At 49.8% G+C, this 27,744-nt stretch overlaps 1 protein-coding gene across 1 annotated transcript in view; it reads left to right on the top strand.

The window, feature by feature from the left end:
* The window catches only part of TIMM50 (translocase of inner mitochondrial membrane 50), a 49,259-nt gene that overhangs the window by 11,296 nt on the left and 10,219 nt on the right, over positions 1-27,744 (top strand). The window contains exons 4-7 of the mRNA XM_054009624.1: positions 14,030-14,051; positions 22,536-22,594; positions 24,678-24,797; positions 27,487-27,591. Coding sequence (XP_053865599.1) covers positions 14,030-14,051; positions 22,536-22,594; positions 24,678-24,797; positions 27,487-27,591 — 306 coding nt within the window. The remainder of the gene's footprint in view (positions 1-14,029; positions 14,052-22,535; positions 22,595-24,677; positions 24,798-27,486; positions 27,592-27,744) is intronic.

The following is a 27,744-nucleotide window of genomic DNA, read 5'->3' as shown; positions in this document are numbered from 1 at the left end:
ACATGGTTCTGTTCGGAGGTCATTCGTTTTTTCTGTAGAACACTGCCATTGAGTGTGTTGTGTCTGGGGTAACAGCATATTAGCATCATAGGCTTTTGGACTCCTTTTTTTTCTTAGGCTGCTTATCACATTCAGCTCCCGCTGATTTAACTGGGAGCCTGGGTGCTCAGCCCTCTGAAAACCAGGCCAATGGTCCAGTAATTAACAGGGGGAAAGACCTGTTAGAGCGCGTCCAGTCCCTGCCTCCCCACCTTGCTGCCTCTCTTCCTGTGGGGCTGAAACTCATGTCATAGGAGCAAATGGGTCTTGAGGTGTTCTGGAAAAGGGGGGCTGCATTCTGAGACAGATGAAATTTCCTCCAGAGATGGCACTTCCCCACCTCTCTCATGCTCTGTGGGAACTTACAATGGACTCTTCTCTTCCAGTGCAACAGGGAAAACCTGACCTTGAGCAGAGGGCTTGGAAAAGGCAGGCGCGAATGTTGACTGGCTTACGTTGCTGTCTGTCAGAGGGTGGTCTTTCCAAGGGAGTATGGCTAAGTGGCCCTTACTTCAAAGGGTCCAGTGGGTGGAATGACTGCTCCATTCCTCTCTGAAAATGGGAGCAGCTGGACCAAATCGGCAGGAGTGTCCTGCCCTTTCTGAGGAAAGAGTGCTGCATTTTCTGTTTTATGTGGGGAGGAAGCTAAGGGACTTCCTGGCTAGGCAAGGATAACGCGTGTGGTTAGAACTGTTGCTACCTTGAAACCCCTTCTTTCGTCTCTCTGGCCAGTGCTTGCCACCTCGTCGGCTTGAACATGTTCCTGTTTGATGCCCGTGTTTTCCCGTGTCCTGAGACTGTAGACAGAAGCTGGGAGAACGTCTGAGCAAAAGTTCCCACAGCTGCATTACGATCTGTATTACAACCCGCACATGCTGCCATGGACATGTGAATGGGCCTTGCTGATGGAGTTGTGGGGCCTCTTCCACAGCCTACCTGTTACCTTCAACACCCCATTGTTCTTTGAAGGGCTGGGAATGGCCAAGTCTTCGAGTGAGCAGTTCTTGTAACGTGTATCTATCTGCACCTCTCATATCCTCCCTTTGATGCTGTTGGGGACAGCTGTAAGAGGGGAGCACTGGGTGAACTGGTGCCTCTCAGGGCTTCTCCCCTGCCCCTGGTGTTTTTAACCATTGAAGGGAAATGTTGTTTTCACATCTTCCTATGTATTAGCTCTGCTTGCAGCCATGTTTCCTGGACCGGGTGTCCAGACCAAGCTTTCTTTAAACTGGTTCTCTGTGTGCTTTCCCTGGTGTGCCCAGTCTACTGTTTTACCCTTGTCCTGCCTTCCATCGTGAAGTGACTGGAAACGGTGTCTCAGAGCAGCCGGTTAACGAGGCTGCAATTCGCTCTAGCCCTTGCTGCTCACTCTGGCATCCCGTTTAGTGTATCTTTGTTCAAATCCATCAGCATTTGTAGGAAGATGAGGGCCCTCGGCTGGCCTTTTCTGTGGAAACTGGGTCCCTGCTCTTAGGAATTTGTTTCTCCTTTACTGTCCCCTTTGGGAATTGATGCACGTGCCACTGATCCTCTTGAAGCTCACCTTGCAGAGGGGAGTAGATTGCTGGGCTCTCGTGTCTCTGTCTCCTGGAGGGCACTTTGCCCGTTGCCTATGTAAAAATCTCTCCTCTTTTAGATCTCTCCTCTGTTATTCAGGTTGTTTTTTGATATGCAGCACGAGCCCTGAGCCCAGTTGGGGCATTAAGGTGTGAATTGCTGCGGTGATTTTGCATTGCATATCCTCATGGCGTTCTGTATGGGGGAGAGTGGCTTTCTTTTTTGAAGTGCCTCTTGGCTTCCTGGCTGCCCTTTAAATGCAAGGCTTGTTTGATGTTCAGCCAAAGCTCCGATTCCTCACCTTGTTGTGAAGAGTGGCTAATTGTCATGGGGGGAAGCACCCATAATATCCCCCTCTGGTGCAGCTGAGGGCGGCACACTTCCCTGGTATCCTCAGGTGAACGACTTCACCACCCTGGATGGGAAGTTGGAGCCTCTGTGCTGACAACACACTTCTCTCATGTCCCCGCAAATATCCCTTCTCACCTTGGGTAGGCAGCAGGTCTCGTTGTTGTCGGCACATGCCATCTGCCCGTGTGAGAACCAGCCATGCTAACAAGCCTTTTCCGGTATAACTGGACTCTTTGTAGAGCCCACAGGCTGTTGAAAATCATCCCTGAAATACAAGGAGTCAGTGATCTGAGGGTAATTGTGACAAGATTGTTCCATTCATACCCCCTCCTTCAACTGCGGGGGGGACCGGCTCCTGCGTTTACACGGTACGGGGCACAGGTGCCTGTGCATCTCAGTAAGTGCTCTGCTGGTCCCAGGTGAGACTGATGCTGGATACCTCTCAGGCTATGGGAGGGGCTGCACTGGGCTGTCCTCCTGTTCCCAGAAAATTTCAGCTGTGCAGTAGGTGAGCGATACTGCTGGGATTATTTCTGTACTGATCTGCTTGTTAGCTCAGGAATCTGTGCGTGTCCAGTAGACACTTGCTCTTGGGAGGGAAGAGAGAATCTGTGTTCTCCCTCTGCCCACAGGTGCTAGCTCTGTCTAGATTGTTATGTAGCAGAGAGGCTACGGAGGCCTTCATCTAGCTAGCTGATCTTTGATGTAACTGCAGACCCGTGGTTCTCATAAGCGCTTCGCGATGTAGTTATCTCGTTGCTTTCCTCTGTGGCAGTAAAAACCCCTTTGGCTTTCTTAATGATCCTGTCTGCTTAAATGTCATATTCATGTGACTTGCCATAATGAGGTGTCTGGCTGGTAGCAGCAGAGCAAATGTGCCTGGTTGGGAGGGCTTGGCACACTTCCCATCTCCTTGAGAGTCCCATGGCATCACGTAATTGTATGGGACTTGTCTGGTCACCTCTCCGTTGACTGGCTGTAAAACGGGGGAGCTTTTGATCTGTCTCTTTTCCCACACAGCTCTGCTCACGGTCCCTTTTTTTGGCTTCTAGACTGGGACTCGATCTGTTTGTTACAGTCCAGAGAAAAGCTTCCTCTTTCCCGGGAACTTTAAAACGTAATCTATGGGGGTTGAAAACACCCCAGTCGCTGGTGGCTTCCTTAAAAATCTGGATCACACCAGCAAAGAACAAAACTGCAGATGGGATGTTAGTCTGGAGCAAAGGAAGGGAATTGGGACCAGATCTTTCCAGCAGATGTCATGAGATGTGCTTGTGGAATAAAGGGATGTGACGTGTGGGGTAGATGAGATATGACTCGAAGGTGCAAATGAGGAAAACAGGGAAAGGCATCCAAAGAATTCAACAGCCTGCTCCCGTTCCCAGGATGTTCTGACTCTTGCATGAGCATAAATATGCAGGCGGCTATTGCATGCTAAGTAGTATTATTAACCCTGTTTGTTACCGTAATGCCTACGGGCCAGTCAAGATCAGGCGCCGTTTTGCTAGGCATTATACAAGCACAGGACTGTCCTGAAGCTGCTGTTGGAGATCGTTACAAAAAGGTTTTCTCCTTGAGGCTCTTAAACCACCTACTCCCCCTGAAAATCTTACACACTGTCACTGTGGCTAAGGAATGGTCCTTGATTGTGGAAAGTGGTTACTTAGATTGGAACAGGGACAATCTTTTTGTTCTGAGTTTGTACACGGCTAGAACCGTGGGGTCCTGCTCCATAACTAGGGCTCCTAGGGAGAGGAGAATTAATTCCCTGCAACTGGCCCAACCCGGCTAACCAGGACCGCACCGTGCATTCAGGGGTGGTATCTGGGGTCCCCCCTGTAGCTCAGGGAGAGGGTTTAACCCCCTTTCCTGACAGCCTCTGAATGGGCTTTGTACGCTCAGTCTCCCCAAGCTAAGGTCGGGAGCATGGATTTTCAGTTGTCTTGCCAGCTTCCCTGTCTAGATAGCACTGTTGAGTTTTCAAACCTCATTGAGCCAATGTGAACTGGTTGAGTGTGGGGCCAGGCTGTCCTGTCAGTTGCAGCTGCTGGTGCAAAGCCGTGTGACACATGGTAGGACCCTAACGTGTTCAGAGTAAATGTTGGCCTGCTCGCCATACAACTCTGGACTTAGAAGGTGAAATGAATTTGGAATGAATGAGTGACCGTCCCCGTCTCCCCGCTAATGGGCGGGTCAGGCTGTTGATTCCTACCCCTCCTGTGCGTGTTACCCATAAAAGAAGCCGCAATGCTGGATTCCTACCCTGAGTCTGTGGCCATCGGGCAATGCTAAATATGCCAGATTTTCGCGACCTGATACATCGGGCGATGCTAAATATGCCAGATTTTCGAATGAAGGCAGTCTGGAGAAGTGAGTGCGTGCAGAGGCTGAAATTGCTGAACAGTTGCGTGTCAGATACGCACCCAACTTGGTAAGAGACTGACTTCATTCAGTCCCCCTGTGGCCCCCGCTGCCGAGTGGATGGTGTCAAGGAGGATGCCAGTGCTGGAAGTACCATGCTGCAGGCACGTCTGATGGGTTTGGCGTTGGAGTGGGCAAGTGATTAGACTGTCCCTGCTTTTGCTCCCTTCTCCTTTGTGGATTTATCCGAGTGGGGAAGTGGTATAGCGAACTCTGCTCATGTTGACTGACAACCAGGAGAGATCTCACTGCAAAAAACAGTAGTCTTCCTGTCTGCTGGCTGACTAAAAACAATGCATTTAGGAATGGTTAGTGCTGGAAAAACTGCATGAAAGCTCACAAAGTGCCAGGATTATATGGCATTCGGGTCCTCGGTGTATGTCCTTTTATTCCAAACCTGGGCACTGTTGCTGATTTATTACATATACACCTCTACCCCTATATAACGCTGTCCTTGGGAGCCAAGAAATCTTAACCCAGTTTCACCTATAACGCGTTATATCGAACTTGCTTTGATCCGCTGGAGTGCGCAGCCCCGCCCCCCTGGAGCGCTGCTTTACTGTGTTCTATCCGAATTCGTGTTGTATCAGGTCGCGTTATATCGGAGTAGAGGTGTATTAATATGAAACTCGGCCAGTGACATAATATTGCTTCCTGGGGAGATGCAAATCCAAACAGGTTTTTTTATTTAATTAATCAGTAATGGAACCACCTGGAGGTTCTTGAGTAGTTGCATGGTTTTGGTTTGTTGGTCTAATTTGATAATTTTTGTTTTTAATTGAAGTTAAAATTGTATGACATTGCAGTTAAAATGAAGGCTGCCAGTGTACAATGGTTTCTCGTGTCTTTAATTAAAAGAAATTCAAACTATGCTAAATTGATGTCTTGGGCTCTGAAACGCAGGGTGTTGGGGATTAATTCTCTGTCCAGGGTCCCTCATCCTTGTTTCACTCCAGTCTTTTTTTTGAACATAGTCCCAAACTCTGCAAAACAGAGCCGGGATTCATAAACTTCCTTGCTTTTAAATGATCAGTCAGTTACGATACGCTGCTCGTTCCTCCCATGGGCTGTTAAAAATAAACTCTTGATCAACAAGCATCTCGCCCTCAATCCTGCATCCGCTCTCTGCAGACACGAGTTCAGGAGCAGTTTCCGCAAAGCCGCCACAGATTTGGGACTCCCTCCTCGATACCGAAGCCTAGATCCGTAGGAAGATTTTCATATGCTGGGAGTGTGTGCGAGATTTCTTTTTGCGGCAAGCTGATCCAGCAGCCTTTGAATTAAAGTGAACTTTTCACCGAAGAATGTCACTTGTTCTGCCGAACAGCCATTCTGGTCCTGCACCTGTGTCAGGACACAATGAAACTTGCCCTTCTCCATTGCCTCCTTGTGTGTGTGTGGCTGGGGCTTGTTCTTTGACTAGTTAAGTTCCTTTTTGTTTGGTGTTGTGGATTCTATAGGGCTTAAACAGCTGGTCCATTATTATAGATGTCTTTTCTTTTTTTTTTAAGTAGGCAATTGTTCTTGGCATTGAAAGGGCCTTCTTTCTCTAGTCACCTTTTTCTGCTTGCATGTGGTTAGTGGAGCTTGGGTTGGAAACTGACTTTGATTTGGGTTCTAGCCATCAGTACTGGTACAATTTTCTTTGCCAGTGAAGTTGGCCACAAGAAGACTTGTGTATCGTGGAGGGGGGTCAATGGTGAGCTGTATTGTAATTATAATTAGAGTGAACTTAAGAGAAATCTATAAGGGAGTCCACCTTCCCAAGAGCCTGTTAGTTCCTCATTGGGGTATTGCAAGTGGACAAGCAGCAGAGCTGAATGAGAGAAAGGATGGCCCAGTGTTAGGGTGCTAGCCTGGGACTGAGGTACCTGGTTTCAGGTCCCCGTTCTTCCACAGATTTCCTGCGTGACTCCGGGCAAGTCACTTAGCCTCTTAGTCGCTTGGTTCCCCGTCTGCAAAATGTGGATAACAGCCCTGACCTACCCACGGGGGTTGTGAGGATAAATACAGTCAATGTGGTGAGGTGCTTAACTACTACAGAGATGAGGTGCTTAGATAGGTGATAGCAAAAGGGACTTCTGGACATTAAACCCCATTGCTATGCTTTTCCTCCTCGCTCCTTAAGCCCCAAAAACACGTACATGCTTTAGATGTATTTTAATTTGGGATCAGACCCTCAGAATGATATTTCCACTGTCCAAGCCCTCCACTGCCCTCACCTATGAAAAACCTTTTCCATGCTGACTTTAAACCAGATCTGAACCACATTGAAATCTAATTGTAGTCCAGTAGGGTTACAGTGTTGTGTAGGTAGGGTGAAATGCTCTTAGAAGAGCAGTGTGTTTAGCTTGTGTACACACACACTCTCTCTCTCTCTCTTCTGAGGGAGGTAAGGGTATCTTAGCTATATAAACTATATTGCCTTGACCCCAATATGTCATCCTCCACGAATCTAAAGGTGTTAGTCTAGGTGGTAGCTACATGGTTCTAACTGTTAAATTTTGGGGGGGGGGGAGGTAGTGCAGCTGGGCCATACGTTGTGTTAAATTTAAATTAAATTAATGGAGATATCCTATCTCATAGAACTGAAAGGTCATTGAGTCCAGCCCCCTCTCTTCACTAGCAGGACCAAGTACTGATTTTGCTGCCCCTGATCCCTAAGTGGCCCCCTCAAGGATTGAACTCTCAACCCTGGGTTTAGCAGGCCAGTGCTCAAACCACTGAGCTATCCCTCCCATCTGTAAGCTTGTATGGATGTGAGTCATCTAAAACTGGGTGCATTTGTTGGACTGAATCTTTTCTCAGCAAAAAAATGCAGACACGGTGACTACAGAACACTGTGAATTTGTGGCGATTTTGCCAAATTGTTTGTTTTAAAAAAAAAAAATTCCAAGAAAAAAGCATTTAATTTTGAAAATTTCAAAGCAAAATGTTGTTTTTCCCCAGTTCAAAACAACTTTTTGTTTGGAAACTGACTTTAATATTATTTTGTTAATTGAGCAACTTTTATCATTTAATCAAAACAACTAAAATTTCATTCAACCCAAAACTTACTTTTTTTTTTTTTTTTTTTTTTTACTTTTTGAGTCACCAAAAATGTTGTCTTTCAGTTCGATGTGAAATGATTTTTTTGGATTGCCAGCAAACCAAAAAATCCATCATCTACCCAGCTCTAGTCAAGTTGGTTAATGTGCGACTGGAAAGTGCTCTGATGCTACAGTGATGAATGTGGGATAAAAATAGATCTTGAAGCAAATGCAGTTCCAGACTTAAGTTTCGGAGTTAATATTTTGAAAAATGTAATAGTAAAAATAATAATTTAAAAAGAAGATAATCTATGTATGCCTGAAGGGAGTCCCATCGATTTGCTAAATAAGGGATCTGCAGGATTCCTGGTTGACTGATGCATTCTAAAAGTATTTCCGGATAGTGCAGAATAAATTCCTTAGCACTTTTCCTACCACCATGTGTTTCCAGTTTCTTTTCCTTTTATTGAACTTACACTACAGCCTTATGTCATCGCTACATATAGTTCTGCTGCAGCGAAGGCATAAAGCTGTCCTCCGGACAATAGGTGAGAAGGAATAGCATGAGCTCACAGCACAACAAATTCAGACCCTTATTTTATATAAGGCTGGGGACACTTTATGTGGTTTGAATGGGCAGCCTGTTCGTTATTGAAATCTTGGCCGGATACACCTGTAAACTTATCAAGGATCTGATAGAAGGAGGCCTTCGGTAGCGGTAATGGCTGGATGCCGTGCCTTTCACTTAGGGGTTGTTGGCTCACGTCCTGCCCGCTCCATTTGACCTTTCGTTGGTCCTCCTCTTGTGAAATGAGTTGGTGGATCCTAGTCGTGTTTCTCGTGAACGGGTTTCCACCTTGCAAATGAAGTCACAGCAGCGAATGTGCTGGAGGGAAGCACCTGCCTCATTGTAACTCCAGGTTTCCAGGCCTCCCCCCACCCTGGCATATTCCCTAGGTTTCTGAATTCTGTATCTGCAACAGCTGGTCAATGGATGAGGGTGATTCTGGCAAATCTTCATTTTGGCAGAGTGGCACCGAGAGGTGGAAAGCCAGAATTTCAGTGCTACAAAGCAGGAGACTTTTGTGTTTGACCGCTAGTAGAGAGCTCACCTGGCTGCCTGCTTCACTCATCCCTTGGGGGCCCTGTGGGCGTGTATTAACTTGGGTGGAATTTCCTTGGTGGGTGTGTGGGGGAACTGGGGGGGTGTTTCTGACCTCAGATACATGCTGGCAGCACGCAGTTTGAGCTGTAATCTGTTAGATTTTCCTTTTATTCAGGTTTAAACCATCTCCTTGCCTCAGTAGACCATTATCCAGCCAAGCTTGGGCTTTATCTATTAATACTCAAGAGTGTTTTGTGATTCCAGGTGACTTCCTGTTGCTGCCACCTCACTTTAGTACTTGGTACAGTAATTTAAACCTCCTTATGTTCATGGCTCAGGTGACGGTGCTGCAAAGCTCTCTGGGAAATGAACATCGTTTTTTTTCTCCTGACAGCTGCTGTGGGGGCCACTTCCTTCCATGGCCCTTGAGAGGGTCAGCTGTCCGTTCTTTTCATCCTCCTGATCTGGACGTGCATTAAACAGGGGAGAGGGATTAGGATGAGAGGGACTTGGTTTCTTTTCAGTGGAATGGCCGATGTAGTGCTCGCATTCACACCAGGGGAACTGCATCCTGAGGGGATGTTGTCTTCACTTAAGCAGTTGTATAAATCCTGTTACTATTTGACCTCTTCGATGTGAGTGTAAATAAATACGTTTGATTGGATCTCCTCTTTCCTGACTGGTGGGAGGCCAGCCAAAGGCAGCCGGTCAAAATTATCTGATCTCCCTGGTTCTCCCAGCAGTGGGATGTTGGAAATCCAGGGGATGCCCCCCACAAACATTCGTCCTCGTCCCTTAGGGGGTCTGACTCATGGGCATCATGTTGGCTTTGCTAACTTGCTCTCCCGCCCTTTAAAATAGAGCCGGTTTTAAAAAATTCAGGCTGACCCCCGACGTAACTGAGCATTTGGCTTCCTGACGCAGAGTCGAGCAATAACCTGTTTTTGTTTTGTTCCTGCTTCTTTCCCCTGACCTCTTTCATTCAGTGTTGTCAGCTCTGCACAGTCCGCAGCAAGAGACCTCAGGAATGGTTGTTTTGTGAGCCACGTGTTTATAAAATGATCGCGTCATCGTGTACAGAGAGAGCACGTGATCGATATCCTCTGTGACATGGAGCGGGTTGGTTAGCAAGTTCTAGGGATCTGTAACGGGGCTCCCAGCGCTGCTGATGGACGTGCAGTCTGGAAGGAAGAGCTCCCAGTTAAAGAAGCGTGTCAGACTTGCTTTCTTCTGCCACCCAGTTCTCACTTGTTGGGTTACTTTCTGAACTAGCTGCTTTCTCAGGCTCCTTTCCTCGTTAGGTGGCACTGTGGAGTTAACACCAGCCGGTCGGCCCTTGCCGAGCTTTCTGTGGGAATGAACTCTGCTAGCAGTTGAGGCGGAGGTCGGAGGTACCCTTTCCATTCTCTTGCCGTCTTGGACAGTTTCAAATGGGGATTAAACAGGCTCAGATAGGCCTTTGCGTATGCTATCCATATCTTGAACTGGTTTTCCAGCTACTCGTGACTGAGGTATGTTTTCTGAAGTGAGATACGGTCACACCGCCTCCTCCAAAAAGCCTGGCCACTGGACCTCAGCCACCTCCTCTTTCAGCAGCACACTCCCTTCACGCGCACACATGCTCTATGATTAAAGAGCGGTGCAGTTATTTGGGGGGTTTACGGTGCCGCATGGCCTGGGGTTGCTCTTATCCTAGACTGAGATGCCATTTAGAAGCAGAAATGCTTAGGGAGGACCACCCTGCTGACTAGCCTAGAGATGCATTAGTAGGACTCAGCAGGAGTAGTGTGAAGAAGAAGAAATCTCTCACTGTCCCGCATTTAACATCCTGCCACAGGATTACCTGCCCAGTGGGGAATTGTACCCTTTGCTTGCTGTACAGGTTTCCCACCTCTCCCTGTTACGGGCATATCTGGGCCAGGGCGCCAGCAGGAGACAGCTTGACACCATATCCTTGTAGCTGGACCAGAGGACAGTGCGGGTGGGGAGATGGAATTCACAACCCGGTAGCCACCATCCCTTTCATCCTGGCAGCCGGGTGACCTGCAACCCCTGAAACTGGTCCTAGCAATGGTTGGCTGGATAGGTGTGTGCAGTTTGGAGAGATGGCGCTCATTCAGAAAGAGCACCGGGTAGACATGTAGGTGCCTACTTACTCTCTCAGGAGTAAGGGCGTGAAAGGGAACGGACCTTCCATTCATTAGTGTGTGACGCTCTGGGAGATTATGGTGAGAGAGCCACCTGAAAACACAGAGCCCAGCCGCGGAACAGGAGATAGCAGACTTTATTTTTGAGTAGTAGCAGCAGCAGCTCCTTTTGGAAAACTGCCTCTGTGTGTGTGCTGTTGCGGGGGAGAGTGTACCACAGCTTCCTTCTGCCAACAAAGTCTGTCTAGGCCGGCTGGGTTCGGTTCTGGTGACTGACTGGCCAGTGACTTCTTGCTGCTGCCCAGAAGAGTAAATATACTGTCAGCTACAAAAGAAACCCATCGGTGTGATGTGACTAGGGTTAGAAGCGGAACAGGCGAGCTTCTGGCCCACAGCAGGCAGCAAGGAAACAGCTTGAGAGAATGATGAGAGTGTCTTGTGATTTTCTCAAGTGCCGAGCTCTGTAAAATATACTCCGCGTTCTACAAAACACAGAACGTGACAGTCCCGACAGCCGAGAGCTCATAATCCGATTCGGGGAACAGAGGAAGTGTGAAGGGGTGATTCCCTTCAACCTTAAGGCTGGAGCAGCTTTGGAGGCACTTGCACGCCTCTTCCCCTTCTTGGTCTGGACCCTAGCACACAACTTAGGTAATTGGACCCTGGACACTGGCTGGGTCATTTGGCCAGCAAATCCTCGCCTGATTGCATCCTGTAAACACAACTACAGGGCCATGCAGTCTAATATGCAGAGGGGATATTTCACCTCCAACTCCCGGAAGGTACAAGAACTACTGCCCGGTGGGGGCAAACTTACCTATGGTGGGGGGCGGGGGTCCAGTTGCTCAATGCAGGCATAAGCAACTAGCCTGATGGATGTCACATTAGCCTCAGTGGGAAACAGACAGTTAAAGACGGGCCTAGGGTCCTTGGAACTTTATCTAGGGATCGTCTCCAGACAAGAACCTGGGTAGCAACTGCCCTTTTCTTATAATACCAAGCACCTCTTATTCATCCAAGTGCATTATTATCATTCTTTGCATTGCAGTAATGTCTAGAGGCGCCCTCTCCCCCAGCAATGAGCAAGACTGCCTTGTGCCAGGCGCTGTGCAGATACAACAGCAAGATTGTCCCTGCCACCCAAAAGACTGTACAATCGAAATGCATTGATTTATTGGGTTCACAACCTGTGTATCCTCTACAGCAGGGGTGGGCAAACTACGGCCCATGGGACACATCCAGCCCACCAGCCAAGTTAATCCGGCCCCTGAGCTCCCACTGGAGAACGGGGTCTGGGGCTTGCCCCGCTCCCGTGCTCCAGCTGGGAAGTGGGATCGGGGTCGCTCCGCGTGTACGTGCAGCTCGCGGAAGCAGCAGCATGTCTGTCCTCCAGCGCCTACGCGTACGGGCAGCCAGGGGGCTCATTGGCCGAGAACTGCGGCCAATGGGAGCTGCAGGTGCGGTGCCTGCGGACAGGGCAGCGTGCAGAGCTGCCTGGCTGCGCCTCCGCCTAGGAGCTGGAGGGCGGACGTGCTGCTACTTCCGGGAGCTGCTTGAAGTAAGCCTACACCGCTGAGCCCCTCCCATGCCCCAACCCCCTGCTCCAGCCCTGATCCCCCTCCTGCCCTCCGAACCCCTCGATCCCAGCCCGGAGCACCCTCCTGCACCCCAAACCCCTCATCCTGAGCCCCACCCCAGAGCCTGCACACCAGCCATAGCCCTCCCCTTCTGTGCCCCAGCCTGGAGCCCCCTCCCGCACCCTGAACCCCTAATTTCTGGCCCCACCCAGAGACCGCACCCCCAGCCAGTGCTCTCACCCTCTCCGGTACCCAAACCCCAATTTCATGGGCATTCATAGCCTGCCATACAATTTCCATACCCAGATGTGGCCCTCGGACCAAAAAGTTTGCCTTCCCCTGCTCTACAATGAGCCAGGGTTCAGAGGTGGTGATATCTGAACTCGTTTGCATCTCCTCAAACCTAGCCTGACCAACCCAGAAATTGGACCAAATTGTAGAACGTGAAAACAGAACGGTTACAGTGATTAGTTCAAACACACATTGATCAAGTAGAAGTGTGATAAACCTCTCAAATCTCTCCATCCTCATCAACGTTCATCAGTTGTCACACTGGCCTTCCTGCTGGGTAGTAAATGAAGGCACCTCAGGAAACACCCCCCCCCCCCCCCCAATTTCTTCTCCAGCTTTCTGTTTGTATTACTACTATAGAGCCGCTTAGAGCAACTTTGAAAGTCCTTCTGCCTTCCTAATGAATTCTAATGGTGAGCTGCTTTTCCTGTCTCTTGGGAACATCACCAGATAAGGATTTTGTATGTAACTGTATTTTAGCTAATTTCCCCCACTAAAGATATGCCCTTCTTTGTAAAAGAACTGTGATGATTCAGACAGCTTTGACGTTTCATGTAGTAAAGGAACATTTATTACTTGCAGCCTGTAGGCACTACCATAATACAATTGAGATCAGGACCCTGTTGTGCTGGGCACGGTATAGACGTGGTTACAGTCGCTTGTGCCCAAAGAGCTTCCAGTCGACATAGATGAAGGGCGGGAGTGGCTTATATTCCTGACTTAACAGATGTGGGAATTGAGATGCAGAGAGGTTGTGACCTACCCAAAGTCTGTGGCAGAGCCAGGATTCGAACCCAGGTGACCTGCATCGCTCCCATGAAGACGGCTCTTCCTCTACCCCAGTGGAGTTCAAAGTCAAAGTTCCCCTGAGCGACAGGCGCATCGGGTTGATGCAGTCTAGGCACGTCAGTTTCAGTGGAGTTGGTCAGGGCGTAAATAAGAATGGGATTTGTTCCTGTATTTTTTTTCTCTGTCATCAGATATTCAGTTTTCTGTCCTTGCCTGTTACGGTTTCAGCTGTTCTTAGCAAAGGGTCATGGGATCTGCAATATTCTTTATAGCCATTATGATATGTTGCATTGAATCATCTTGTTGCAATAAACATGCTGCTCATATATGAAACGTGCCAACAGTTAAGGCCTTCCTGGTTGTCAGACATCTCAGCTTGGTCCTCTTGTCTTAGACAAAAAGCTGATGTAATTAACTGATGTCAGGAGGTTTCATCCCCTCCCCCCACCCCGAGGGAGCTGGCCCAGTTGGCCTTGCCGGAGTGCAATGCCTGCCGTGGGTACAAGTCCTCCGAGTTGAACATGCTATCAATGCTAGCGTTTGGGTAAGGGGGAGAGCGCTGGCAGCTGCACCCCAGCCAACAGATGTATCTGAATATTCATATGTTTAGAGATTAATCTTTCTCTTAATTAGGCAAATGACTGTGAGGGTGTCTCTAGCCATGCTGTGTAATGTAGTGGAGTCAGAAGAATAACCAGCCACATCTCTTTTCTTTCCCTACAGATCCCAGACGAATTTGATAATGGTGAGTAAAGCCCCAAACCTGGTTCTAAGTTGGCTCAGTGCTTTGGGCCGCTTCCTCCCCGTGTGCCCTTGGCAGACAGACATGGAAGAGGAGCTGGTGGAGGGGTGTGTGTGGGGCGGGGGGGAATACATGTCGCTCCTGCAAATGTGAGCTCGGTAGCGCAGATGGTTCTCTTGATAAACAGGGCAACTCACTGGTCATTGGGAAGTCAGTGTGAGATGGAACAGAAAGGCCCTTCTGCTTCAGGTTGGAAAGATGGCCAGTCTTAAAAGCCAAGAGAGCTGGCAGGTGCAGGGAGAGAGACATTTGCCCTTTGTTTTCTTTACTCATCCAGCGCTATCCCCCTGTGACAGCTGCCCTCAAGGAGACTTCTCAGACTTGGCTGCGCTACCTGCCTTCCCAAAGCCTCCCACTCTCCCCAAGCAGGAAAGCGACTCGCTTTGGATAAACACGTTTGTGTTTGGGCTTCTGAATTCTGTGCCGCGCGAGCTGGGGGTTTTTACTCGGTGCCTAGCACTGTGCTAAGAGATGGATGTTTGTGCCGGTGGGGTGCTCTTGGATTTGCCAGTAGACACCTCGTTTAAACTCTTCTCCTAGACAGAGAAGCACATCTGGGCTCGATGCTTCTTAGTGCTGTTGTTCATGAATGATGAAAGTAAGGGACTCTACAGTAACCTGTCTGGGGAGTGGGACTGGCTGTGAAGTGGCTCTGGACTCAGTGAATCCATTGGGAAGTTGGCTTAAAGTACCGGATCAAACTGAGAGTGCCAAACTTCAGTTTCCCAGTTTCTCTCCCTTCTTCCTTCCTGAAAACATGGTGCCATCTTCTGTTGTGGGCTGTGTTCTGGAGGGCATATGATGATTCCCCTTTAATCCCCTGGAAGACATGTAGTTGTTCCCATTGTATGGATGGATAAACCAAACCACAGAGATGTTGTGTGACTGGCGCAAGCCTGACACTGATTCACTGTAGCAGTAGTTTTCCTAATCCCCTGCTCTAGCCACTAGCCCACACTTCCGGCAGCGGGGATGGAAACAAAGAACTCCCACTGGAGCCTTCAAAGCGAGGTGATGGAGAGCAAAGGGTGAAAACAGTCCGTGGTGAGGGCTTCGGTCAACTGGGAAGCGAAACTATTTCCTGTGGACTACTTTTGTCATCTGCACGTGGATTTCTTATGGAAAACGTTTCCTTGTGAAGGATGTAGGGATGTTTTTTCCAATGGAAGGGTCTGGTTCAACAAGGTTTATGACCACAAATGAGTATGTGCACACCCCAGAGGGTTTGGCAGTCTATACCCAGACCTGTGGGGTATAGGAGTCAGGTAGAGGGCAAATATACTGGTCACTGGATGAGTAGTTTTCTGTTCCCTGAGTGACCAGAGCAGGGGCTGCACTAGAGTAATCAGGAACCTGCTAGAACCAGTTAAGGCAGGCAGGCTAATTAGGACACCTGGAGTCAATTAAGAAGCAGCTTCTAGAATCAATTAAGGCAGGCTAATCAGGGCACCTGGGTTTTAAAAGGAGCTCAGTTCAGTTTGTGGTGCGAGTGTGAGGAGCTGGGAGCAAGAGGCGCAAGGAGCTGAGAGCGGGTGTGCTGCTGGAGGACTGAGGAGCACAAGCGTTATCAGACACCAGGAGGAAGGTCCTGTGGTGAGAATAAGGAAGGTGTTTGGAGGAGGCCATGGGGAAGTAGCCCAGGGAGTTGTAGCTGTCATGCAGCTGTTACAGGAGGCACTATAGACAGCTCCAGTCCATAGGGCCTTGGGCTGGAACCCAGAGTAGAGGGCGGGCCCGGGTTCCCCCCAAACCTCCCAATTGACCTGGACTGTGGGCTCTTCCAGTGGGGAGCTGAGAATGAGCCAGGAGCCCTCCTGACTGCAGAAGATCAGCTCGATATTCGCTCAGGTCTCCATTGCACAGGGCCCGCTCAGCGGCCAGCTGCAAACAAATCCGCATTGTGGGATCATACGAGGAGGCCTGGGTGCCTCAAAGGCCACGATGACGATGTCTATCGGTAAAGCTCTCACCATTTTTTAACATCTGAAATTCACTAGCAAAGATCACATAAAACTCCCACCTGAACTCTCTGCTAATGTGAGGCATACGGTGATCTATAACCCAGGCACAATTTTCCACCCACCAAAGAATGAACGGTTTGACCCCTTGAACCTCCACAAATTAAACACTCAGAAATGTCAGCCAGTGCTTTTTAGGAAGCTTATAAGAGGTCCATCTTCATGGGACCAAAAATCCTCAACAGAGACGTGTTCAGCATTCGTCTTTTTCTTTTAGATGTATATTTGAACTCCGTAACCTACTAACTTAATAGAACCACCCCAGAATCCAACAATCAAGGTGTTAGTTCCAATATTTGTGTCCGGTTGTGCCCAAGAATGGGCCAGGAGTTTTCCAAACCTGAAGGGGGAGGTGTGCTCCCTGCTGTTCAGAGTGATCCGTAAACCAAATGATCATATGGGCTCCAAAATCAGTCACTTGTAATCTCACCCCACCTTCCCTGCCACTGCCATTGTGGAATGGGAGTACCATTTTGAAACCATGGAAAAGGGCTGGGCTGGGAGATTGTAGCAGTGTCAGAAATTCTGGCCTTAGAATCCGGGAAACCTGCGTCCTCTTGTTCATCCCTTTCCTTCATGGGCATGGGGAGAACAGGACTGCTTGCATTGCCCATGACGTGCTGATAACTTGATGCAGAGCGGCAGGTGCTAAGTGACTATAATCAAATCTCATGCTTTAGGGCTTCAGCCGCTTACCTGCAGCGGAGTCGGGAAGGAATTTGTTCACCAGTGCACAGTTTTTCTTGGATGCAGAGGGTGTTTTTCACCTTCCTCTGGAGATCAGAGACTGGTCATTGCTGGGATGTGCTGGACCATGCTCTGAGGTCATGCAGAGAATCCTCTTAGCTGCCTGGCTGGTGCTTCTCATTCTCCTGCTCAGGGTCAAACTGTTTGCCAGATTCAGGGTCAGGAAGGAATTCCCCCCTCCCCCCCCCCCCCAGATCAGATTGGGAGGGACTTTGGGGTTATTGATTGGGCTCTGGCTGGGATCATCTGGGCCTGCTTCACCTAATCAGTTCCCTGCCACTGCAGAAGCCTCGGGCATTGGTGGCACTTCAGCCTCTCCTGTTCTCTCCCTGCGACTCAGTTTAGTTTCCTGAGGACAGAAATTCTTTCGGTGCAAGCTGTCATTGACTTACTATAGGGGCATCTGTGAATGTCCTGTGCTATATGTGAGGTCCGACTAGATGATCAGTTGGTCTCTTCTGGCCTTAAACTTGATGAAACTATATGGGCCGCAAAATCAGTCCCGTGTAATCTCGCCCCATCTCTTCCCCTCCATCCTATCCAATTGTTGAAAGTGGGCATAAGTTTTGGTACCACAGAAGAGGACTCCTGGTGAGTGGAGGGGCAGTTTTGATCACTCTGGCAGCACAAACACAGCGCTCCGTTCAAACCTCGGCCGGTCAGTGGGAAAGTTGCCTCTCCGATCAGGTTTAGATATCTTCCCCCCCACGTTGAGTCTGTGTTTTGCTACTACTTCCAACGCTACATTCAGGACAGTTTTCACACCCCGCTTGGTTATACAAGCTATGGAATTATTTCACTGTGATATTGTTGGAAACCCATCTGGTAAAATCCCAGCCCGACCGAGGATTTAAACTCTTCACTTCGGCTGCCTGGAAGCACAAATGTCTTTACCACTTTTTGGATTTAGGTGGCAGAGAAATCTGGGAGGAGAGCAGCTCGGTAGATGGAAAGCTGGATTATAAATATGTTAATTCTTTAATGTGTTTAAGCTGGATAGTGAGTGAGCAGTAATAAGCGTAACATGCTCAACTCCCCCTAGGGGGAAAAAAAATCAAGAAATAAAGTTACTTTACAATTCTAATCAGCTGAGTGAAAGGGCCAGTGTTTGAGTTGCTTCTCCAGAGCAGATGTACGGGTGCATAAACAGCGTGTGTGAGTCTCTTGTCGAGGGCAGAAGGTCAGGCAGGACTTGTGCTGGGATGGGAGGGTTAACAATTCTCCCGTCCCTACCCATCCCTGGGCATCACTGTGGGGGGAGCAGAGTGGGAAACTGATGTGACATTGAATGAAGGGGAGGGGGGAATGTGGCGCTGTAATATGTCTGTCCCCAAGTGCCGGGAGCCATAGGCTTTCCAGATGCCGCCCTTCTTCGCCTGTTCCACTTGATGAGCAAAGAGCAGGGGCAGATTTCAGGACAGAGAGCCCCAAGGGGGTCAGAGGGGTGGGGAAAGGTCGGGCTCTGACAGCATCCTGTCGCAGCGCGGTCTCTCATACCTTCGTCCCGTCCAGCGTGCCTTCGCTTGCTTAAGATCGTTCTACAGCTGCTCGCTCATCTGTTCCATGGATCGGCGTGCTGAAGGAGCCGTAGACTCCCCCTCCACCAGGCTCTGACCCCCCCAATTCACCTAGGCCCCAGCTCTCTACCGCCCATGCTTCCTACTAGGCAAAGCTTTCCATATCTCCCTGATAAAGCCCACATGTTTCTGGATTTTCTTCCTACAGTGCGTTGACTATTCTGAATACCTGCATCAACACAATGCCATTGGGTAGACCTATTTGGGTTGGAGCACACCTCTCAATCATGCAGGCTGACTGTTCCTTTGACGTTTGTAGCGTGTCGGACCCAGGATATTAGCGAGACAAGGTGGGCGAGGTAATACCTTTTATTGAACCAACTTCTGTTGGTGAAAGAGACAACTCTGTGTAAACTCGAAAGCTTGTCTCTTTCACCAGCAGAAGTTGGTCCAATCAGACAGTGGTTTCCAACCTGCGCTCTGCAGACTAAGATTTCCAAAGGGGTCCGCACCTCCATTTGAAATTTTTTAGGGGTCCTCAAATGAAAAAAGATTGAAAACCACTTCAGTGAAAGATGCTACTTCACCCACCTTGTCTGTTCGTTTCACAGCATTTAGGAGCATACACCTACCAGACGGCAAAGATCTGCCAGATTGTGGAGTGGGGGGTGTGTGTGTGTGTGTGTGTGTGTGTGTGCGAGAGAAGGGGGGTTACGGCCCTTATTCCGATCCCAATAATGCAGAATCTTAGTGAGAAAGTTTCAAGCATACGTCCTGCTTCGTCCTACAGTTTGTAAGGGAAAATAGCAAAGCGGTGGGGGAGGGGGAGGCTGACTTTCAGAGGTGTTGTGCTCCCACTGAGTTGAACCGGGGTGCTCAGCAAACCAGACCCTTTGTTACTTTTGCCCCCTCCCTAAAGGAGCCTGGAAAACAGAGGCAGATGGAACTTTGCTGAACACTTTCAAAGGCAGAAGGTCCGGCGAGCGGAACACTTTCAGATCAAACACATACAGAAACACACGGAGGAGGCAGGGCCTGGGCTTTGTCTGCCCGCGGACCCCTGAGAGCGAGTGAGCTGGGATAGGAAGCGCTTTTCACCTGCTCCGTTCAGCAGGCCTGGCATATGCTCCATCCAGATTAAAAGCCATTTTTCAGTCAGTGGCCCATTGTCCGACATAATAGAAGACTCCCCCTCCCCCTTTTCCTCTCTCCAAATCTCTGGCTAATTCTCCGAGCTCTTCCTTTTAGATTTAAAGATGAACGGGTTGGGGTTAACAGAATTGTTTAACCACCATGCGCCAGCCATCATGTGACCTAGAATAATCTGTCAAGACACTGCAGACCTTTTCTTCACCTCCCCTGTGTTTAAAACAATGGGTACCTACTCCCCTGTAGACATGTGGCAGATAAACTTTCCACTATAGAGCTGAGCGCCCTCTCCCCAAAGCTATTATGTGTTCTTGGTTTTCCTGAGGTCATGCTAAACGCTTAGCTCTTCTATCGTGCTTTTCAGCTGTAGGCTGCAAAGCTATTGTCCTCCCTGTGTTACAGAGGGGAAAGCCAGGCATGGAGAATGTTGTGTGTTAGTTTCAGACCTGGAAACTGGTCAGTTTCTGAGCTCTGGTCAGTTTCAAACCTGGAACTAGAACCCAGGTGTCCTGTCTCCCCTGCATGCTAGAATTTTCAAAAGGGTGACGTTCGCGTCAAAAAAATATTAATTGGTGTTGCAGGTCTGTAATATTCTGCATGGGAGGGAAGGGGACAGTTGGACACAGTCCAAGTTTAAAACGTGATCCCAGGCCAGTAGACGGTAAACTGCAAATGAGACTTGGGTTTAAAACAATATCTTTTTCCCCCCTGGTTTAACTTTTCCAGGGTGTGTGTTTTGTTTTGTTTTTTAAAGTGTTGCATCTGACAGTCAAAGTCCAACACAGCCTTGGCCGTGGTCAGATTCCCCTGTACGGGCCTGCAATTGACACCTGAATCCCGCTCTCAACGGCCCCATCATCCGCCCCAGCTGCTCGGTCTGCATTATCATAACAATTGCCCGCAAATTATGTCCCATTCAGTGCGCCTGCCTCTGATTGATTAACTTACAGTTTCTGTTTGAATAACCCTGGCCACTAAGATGGTAAAGCTGTAATCTCAGAGGGATAGTTAACAGCGATGGTGTGGGGACTGCGGACTCAGTCACACGCTCTCTACAGCCTGACCCCTGCTTATGGGAACATCTGAAGAGACAGGAGGCCAGTAATTGAAAAATCCATTCCTTGTGTGCGTTGGGAGGGGCGGAGGATGCTTCTGCCTATGCAAGAACTGCATCAGATGGTCCGGATTGCCAGACAGCAGCCCACACTTCATCTGCTAGCATGGCGGAGGATTGGAAACACACTGTTGTATATTTTTGTTCCTGCACCACTGAGTGTTTTCCCTAGACTTCTGCTTTCTAGACACAGCCTCAGTGCCCCCAGAAGAAGTGCTGTCATTGGCATCTCATTTAGGGCAGCCTCCCTCCCTTTTAAAGATATGGGCTGAGATTTTCAACCGTGGCTAGTGATTTTGGGTGTCTCGGTGGTGGTGTTTTTTTTGAGTATCCAGCTTGACCCCTTAAAGAGAAGGGGCCTGATTTTTAGAAGGCTGCTGCTCCTTGTTTTCTGAGAATCCCCTTTAGTGCCTCAAGTTTGGGGCCTCCCCAAAATCTCTAGACACTTGAGTAGTTTGGCCCTGATTGGCAGCTAAAAACTATGTTCTTATACTGTTGTGCATATACCTTCCTTCCCCTTCCCCTCCTTTCACTCTCCGTTCATCCCTAAATTATGTTTGCCAGTTAAAGAATGAAATAGTTTGGGGTAACTTGCCCCCACCTCTCACTGATGCAACAGAAAACCTGTATATTTTAACGCATAAATTGCCACGAAAATTTTGCCAGTCTAGTTTCCAGTTCTACTTGCTGTCACCCGCCTCCCCCACCCGCTGAATTTACCTTCCAATGCCCTTTTTGGTGATGATGGAAAACTATCTTCTGCCTCAAAACAAATGGCTGCTTGGGGCACCGTTGTGCCGGGCGCTGCACGGACCAGTTGAGATCAGGGCCCCCGTTGTGCTGGGCGCTGCACAGATCAGCTGAGATCAGGGCCCCCGTTGTGCTGGGCGCTGCACAGATCAACTGAGATCAGGGCCCCCGTTGTGCTGGGCGCTGCACAGATCAACTGAGATCAGGGCCCCCGTTGTGCTGGGCGCTGCACAGATCAACTGAGATCAGGGCCCCCGTTGTGCCGGGCGCTGCACAGGCCCAGAGTAGTAACCACCACTTGTTGGGGGTAGTTTAATTGTGCTAATGAGATAGAGCAGCTACATGGGAGACCGTACAGCTGTGCCACTAGCCTTGGAGACAGACCCTGCCCCAAAGAGCGTACAGTCTAGACAGGGGGTGGGCTGGAAAATAGAGGCATAGAGAGGAGAAGGGACTTGTCTCTGGTCAGAGAGCAGGTTGGTGTTAGAGCTGGGAATAGAACCCAGGTGTCCTGAACGCCGAATCCGCAACCCTGTCCAGAAAATGCTACCTCCCATGCTGGCTGGCCTGGGGAAGAGGTGAGTAGACTGGCAAGGCTGGCTCACATGAATAGGCTCCTACATGAGGATGTTGGTACTTAACTAATCAGACCCTTTGCTGCAGTAAATTCTTACAGCATCACCAGTTTTGGGGCCGGTTTTCTTGTGCAGAGTCTCCTTGGTGGAAGTATAATTGGAAGAGTTTGTGTCCCGAAAAGGATCCGCGGCTAATGAAATGCTAAATTCTATCTTGTACCTGCCTCTCTGGGTATTTTATGTGTTGCCATCATCAATGAGCAAAGCATGTTTGTGAGGGAAAGGAGCAGTAACCCTATTTTGCAGGTGGGAAACTGAGGCCCGCTGATGAAGTGACTTGGGCAAGATCTCCCAGGAAATCTGCAGGGAGCTAGAAACTGAACCTCAGCTCTAATGCCCCAAGCATCCTCCCTCCTGCCTCGCCTATTTGCATACGGTCCTTTCAGGATCCCTAGCAAGGCCGAGATTCGTTTCCCTGCTAGCTGCAATGTGTGGCGGGAAGACTTTCCCCACTCTAGACGCTGCTGCTACATGCAACTCTTCCTCTTCTCTTGCAGATCCAGTGGTGGTTCAGCAGCTCCGAAGGACGTATAAATATTTCAAAGACTATAGGCAGGTGAGTTGCCGCAGCTGGTCTTCAATAGCTCCTCGAAGGGCTGATCCTGGGCTCTCCAGTCAGGTAGCAACGCCAGGGTAAATTTCACAGGCTTGAGCCAAATGTAACTCTTCTGATTAGGAAACAGATCCCCCTCTCCAGATGTTCGGGTAGGTCTATGGCAGTTCTTTATCAGTTGTCTTCTGATAACACACAGAGGCCCCCACGGAGATTGGGGGCCACCCTGTACAAACGTGTGATGAAAGACCGTCCCAGCTCCAAAGAGCTCACAATGACCTCAGGCTGCCTCCGATTTGTAAAACTGGGTCTCTTCTTGTCATGGATTTAACCTGGCCCTGGCATTTGAAGTTTGGCTTGAGAAGAAGGATGGCCCCAGGGGATAGGGCACTAGCCTTGGTCTTCGGGCATCTGGGTCAGTTTCCCTGCTTCGCCGCGGACTTCGGTGTGACCGTGGGCATGTCATTCAGCACCTCTGTGCCTCAGTTTCCCACCTGTTAAAAAAGGGGGAGGGGCCTGATACTCCCCTACCACAGGGGAAGCCCGAAGTAGTTTGAATCCAGCGGGTAACAATAACAGTGAAGACCGTGCAGCAGACCAGGCAGACGAGCAGAGTTCGTACCCCAGGTCCGTGCCCGGCTTGTACCACGTATGCTGTCCTGGCTTCCTGGCTGTTCTTCCCCCCGCTAGCTGGTTCAAGCTAGCTCCGCCAGGCTAACCCATGCACAGCTGTCGCTGTGTAGACATCCCCTAAGGAAGACCTCAAGCCATTAATGAAATACGTTTAGGCTGACGGTTCTCATACTGAACATTCGTAGATTCCAGGGCCAGAGATCTGCCCTCTAATTATTCCTTTTGAGCGAGAGCTTTTTAAAAAAAAAAATAAAAAAATCCTACCTTGATTTAAAAATTCCCAGTGATGGAGAATTTGCTGCAAGCCATTGGTAAGTTGATCCAGTGGTTTGTTACCTTCCCGGTTAAAAACGTGTGCCTTATTTCTAGTCTAAATGGGTCTAGCTTCAAAAAAAGGGTTTCTCTTCGTCTTGCCGAGATCAGCGTCCAGGCTTCTGTGTTCTTCCCCCTACAAGGGTTGATGCTGCCCCGAACGTGTAGGTGTCGAGCTCTCTGTGTTGTGAATCTCATCAGCTATTCCAGGGTAGAAATCTCCAACCTGAACCGTGGCCTGTCCCTTACACTGTGGCAGCTAAAAATCTCTTCACATCAGCAGCTTTGCTCTCATTAGGAACTCATGTTCTTGTTAACGCTTTGAGCTTCTTGAGCAGTCTTCGCAGGGAAGGTGGAGAGGCCGCTGCCAGGCACAAATGGATAGCGGAGGACAGTTTTAGACCTCATTTTAGAGTGCTCCTGCTGACAAAGCACTGTTCACACCGGCGTTTTTCGTCAGCAAAACTTTTGTCGTTCAGGGAGAGTGGTTTCCCCTTCCTCCCACCTCCCTGAACCACAAAAGTTTTGTCGCTCAGTTTCCAATGTTGACAAAGCCTTGGTTTCAGGGGGACACAGATAGGGAAGACTATACCAGGTTGGGAGGGGATCTGGGTTCTCTGAAATCTCCCTCAGTAGTTTTTGAGGCAAGCTGTAATGAGGTGTTAACAGTGTTCTCCTGTTCCCTCTGATTAAACAGAAGCCTGGTATAACAACTGGGAGTCGCAGGCATTTTTGCCAAAGCCGATAGGTTACGAGGTCAGCGTGGGGAGGGGGTCGTGGAGAGCAGGGAAGAAAGAGAGCAGCAGATGTTTAGATCTGGATTGAAACTGCCCCTTCCTCTGCCACCTGTCAGTAACACTCAGGTATTCAGGGGCATGAGACTAGCATGTTGGGAACTAAACCCTTTCCAGGAAGGAGGAAGTGCCAGTGGAGGGGGCTTTTTGTACAGCTCATGGGCTTGACGTAGAGATGAAATGAGCGATATCCGTGATGCAGGAATTCTGTATCTCGCCCATGCATGTTAATGCAATGTGCCGAATAGCCATGCTCTTCTGCCTTGCTGCTCCAAGCTCCATCTTATCTGGCTTCCTTGTGCACCTGTAACTCCTTTACTCTGACTTCCTGGGTCTCTTTCCTGCAGATGATTATAGAGCCCACCAGCCCGAAGCTGCTTCCAGACCCCCTGAAAGAACCATACTACCAGCCTCCCTACACCCTGGTCATCGAGCTGACAGATGTTTTGCTCCATCCCGAGTGGTCGGTAAGTCAGTCTCTCTCCCCTTTGCTGTCCTCCTTTCTGGAGAGTGTGTTTCGGGGGGAGGAGGGCTCCTTCCCTCAAATTCTTTGTGTGTTGTTTCAAGTGCTTTCGCGACAGATACATGGGGAGAGGCAGTGGGTCAGTGCGTTAGTTGAGCTCCTGCTAGATCGTAAATGAAATCTAGATTAGTGGTCCCAGCATGGCGCCTGTTTTTCCCCATACAGGGCCACTCTATAGGTTGATCCAACGGTCAGACCACAAGTGGCTTCCTAAGAAAAGCCCTTGGTACTGCTAGTCAGGAATGGTGGTACAATTCTGTGCACAGAGAGCCCAGATGGGCTGCAGGTTAGGACTGGTGTGTGTGTGTCTAGGTGTGTAGCCTGGAACTGGAGTTGCCGGGGTACACGTGGTCAGGATCAGTGGGCTCTGTTCCTTATGGATAGTTCACTGACTTCAGCTGAACCGACCCTTGCTTTTATTCCGGGAGTGCTAGCTGGACTCCAGGCCATTCCCGCAGATCTGACAGCTGTAGCAAACAGATGCTGTGCGTTGTGCACTGGGAGTGGGGAAGAGATTGGACTCCTGTCTGCATGATCCTAAAAGCTGTCCGTAACTAAACCTCTTCTCAGCAGGCTGCTTCTGAGAGGAGGGAACATCTGGTTGCCGGGGAGCCAGCTGTAGGCTGGACACATGCAGGCCTTCTGCTGTGTAAATGGATGTGCTGCTTCAGCAGATGTGCTGGGCCAAAGAGGAGGGTGGTGCCAACAGAGACAAGGAGGAGGGATCGCATTTGCTCCAGCTTTTAAACTTTGGGTTCCTCTCCAGTATGTCACGGCATCTTGAGGCAGGATCGAATGACTGCAGACAGTGATCCACAAGCACGGAGGCCTACTGTCTGACCCAGTGGGTCCAGCCCTCGGTTCTAGCCTAAAACTCGCCTTGCGGATCAAGCTGTTGAATCCAAGCTTCCCCCCTCCCCCTCCCCCCCCTGGTATCTTCATCCCAATCCAGTTTCCCCTCGGCAGTCGTTAGGTCACAGTGCACATCTCAGGGTTAGAACATGTCTTCGATCCACCTCTTGGGAGCTGCTGCTTAGTTTGGTTGTGGAAGTCCTGAACTACATTGGTTCCCAAACTTTTCCAGACCCCGACTCCATTTGAGCTCCCCTCCTGGTAATGCGGCCCCCTGGCTGGGGAGAGAAGGGGGCCTGCCCTGCACTCACCCTGGACAGCAGCAGCTCCCATGTCTTGCAGCGTTGAGCCCGGCACCCTCCCCTGGGTATTGCGGCCTGGTGCACGTAGCCTTAGTGCCACTTGGGTTTAGCCCATCCATCGTCCCTCTGAAGATGGAGACAGAGGGGTGAGCAGGTCAGATTTGATTGGCATTGTGACCTAGTACATGTGGTCGCAACGCCACTCTGGTTTGGCCCATGGACGGCCCAGATGTCTCCCAAAGGTAACGGGCATTGCATCACGAACCACTTAACTAGTGTGCATTGGGTGCATTTAACTTGATCACAAAACAGCGATTTGCACATAATCAAGGGAAAGGAGGCCGTAGAATTGGAGAGAGATGCTAGCGTTCCAGGATATGCTGGGAAGTCTGGAGTTGTCTGCGGATTTGAAGGACAGCTGATCGCTCTATTTCAGCGGGCTGGCCAGTCCTTGCTCTTACGTAGAGGGGAGCTTGTGGACAGAGCAGTGCTGCTAACTTCCAATAACCCTGACACCACTCGCGTGTTTGAGTTGCTAACTCGCCAGCCACGGAGCAGGGCGTCTTTGGGATCTGAGCATTGGTTTAACACACAGTCTCTCGGGTTGTGGTCCACAGAGCAGGCCTGCCCAGTGCTTGGACCAACAAAGACACCCAAACAGGTAGGGAATGAAGGGTTTGGGAGAGTTGCATCCTTCCACTGACTCCCCCTTCTCCATTGCATCAAACATAAGCTGCTTGTGTTCATTCTCAAGGCCCTTTACAGCCTCTCCCCTACCCGTCTCTATAGTTCGCTATTGAGAAGTTGACTCCTGCCTCCCATCGACCCCCGGCACCAGCCGCCCATTTGTGAAAGTCTCAGACATGCACCTTTGTGCTCCTGTCCATGCTGCTTGAGAGGAGTTCTCTGTAAGCATCCGCCTGATTAACTTCCCACAGGTCCCTCCTTCACACTCCTTTCCCATGAGGCCTACAGAAAAATCGACTGTGGTTGGGTCGCTGAGTGATGAGACCACTGGCTGCTATGCTGAGCAGTGTTGTTGTCTTGTTTCCTTGTACTCCCCAGTCAGTCTGTGTGTCTGTCTCAGATTGTCAGCCCTTCGGGACGGGGATCGCCTTTTTGTTCTGTGTTTGTTTGTCCAGTGCCTGATGCAATGGGGTCCTGCTTCTAGGCCCTACAATAATATGGGATACGGCAGGACGGGACTCCTAGGCGCTATGATAATACGTGAGTCGGGGGGGAAGGGAGAATCTCATGAAGAACTGCTGGCCTCTTTCTCAGACTTCCGTGTGCCTTATTCCCCCTGTGTTCTCTCCATTCTGCGTGGCAGCCCTAGAGCGCTTGGCTACTCTCCCTGCTGGACGATGTGATGCCAGGCAGGCCTCCGATAGCAGCCTCTCTGTTGAAAATCAGTTCCTGTCCTTCCCTAGCGAGTTGTCATCTCAAGGCTTTTCTTTCTGTCCCTCCCTTTGTCTTCAGCTAGTAACTGGCTGGCGCTTTAAGAAGAGACCGGGCATCGACAGTCTGTTTCAGCAACTGGCGCCGCACTATGAAATAGTCATCTTTACGTCGGAGACGGGCATGGTGAGTGCTGTGGTGCGGGGGGCGGGTCCTGCACCCCGCGGGGCGTGATCGGTGCTGTCTTCTCGGACAGGTGCAGCTGGCATGCCCTGGCTAAAAGAGGGGGTGGGAGAGCCTCAGAGCTTCTCCAGCAGTCTCTGACAAACCTGGCTGTGC

This window comes from Malaclemys terrapin, chromosome 20 (genome assembly GCF_027887155.1).
Source record: "Malaclemys terrapin pileata isolate rMalTer1 chromosome 20, rMalTer1.hap1, whole genome shotgun sequence".
NCBI lineage: Eukaryota > Metazoa > Chordata > Testudines > Emydidae > Malaclemys > Malaclemys terrapin.
The sequence above is the reverse complement of the archived record's forward strand: the minus strand, read 5'-3'. Positions and strand labels throughout refer to the sequence as shown.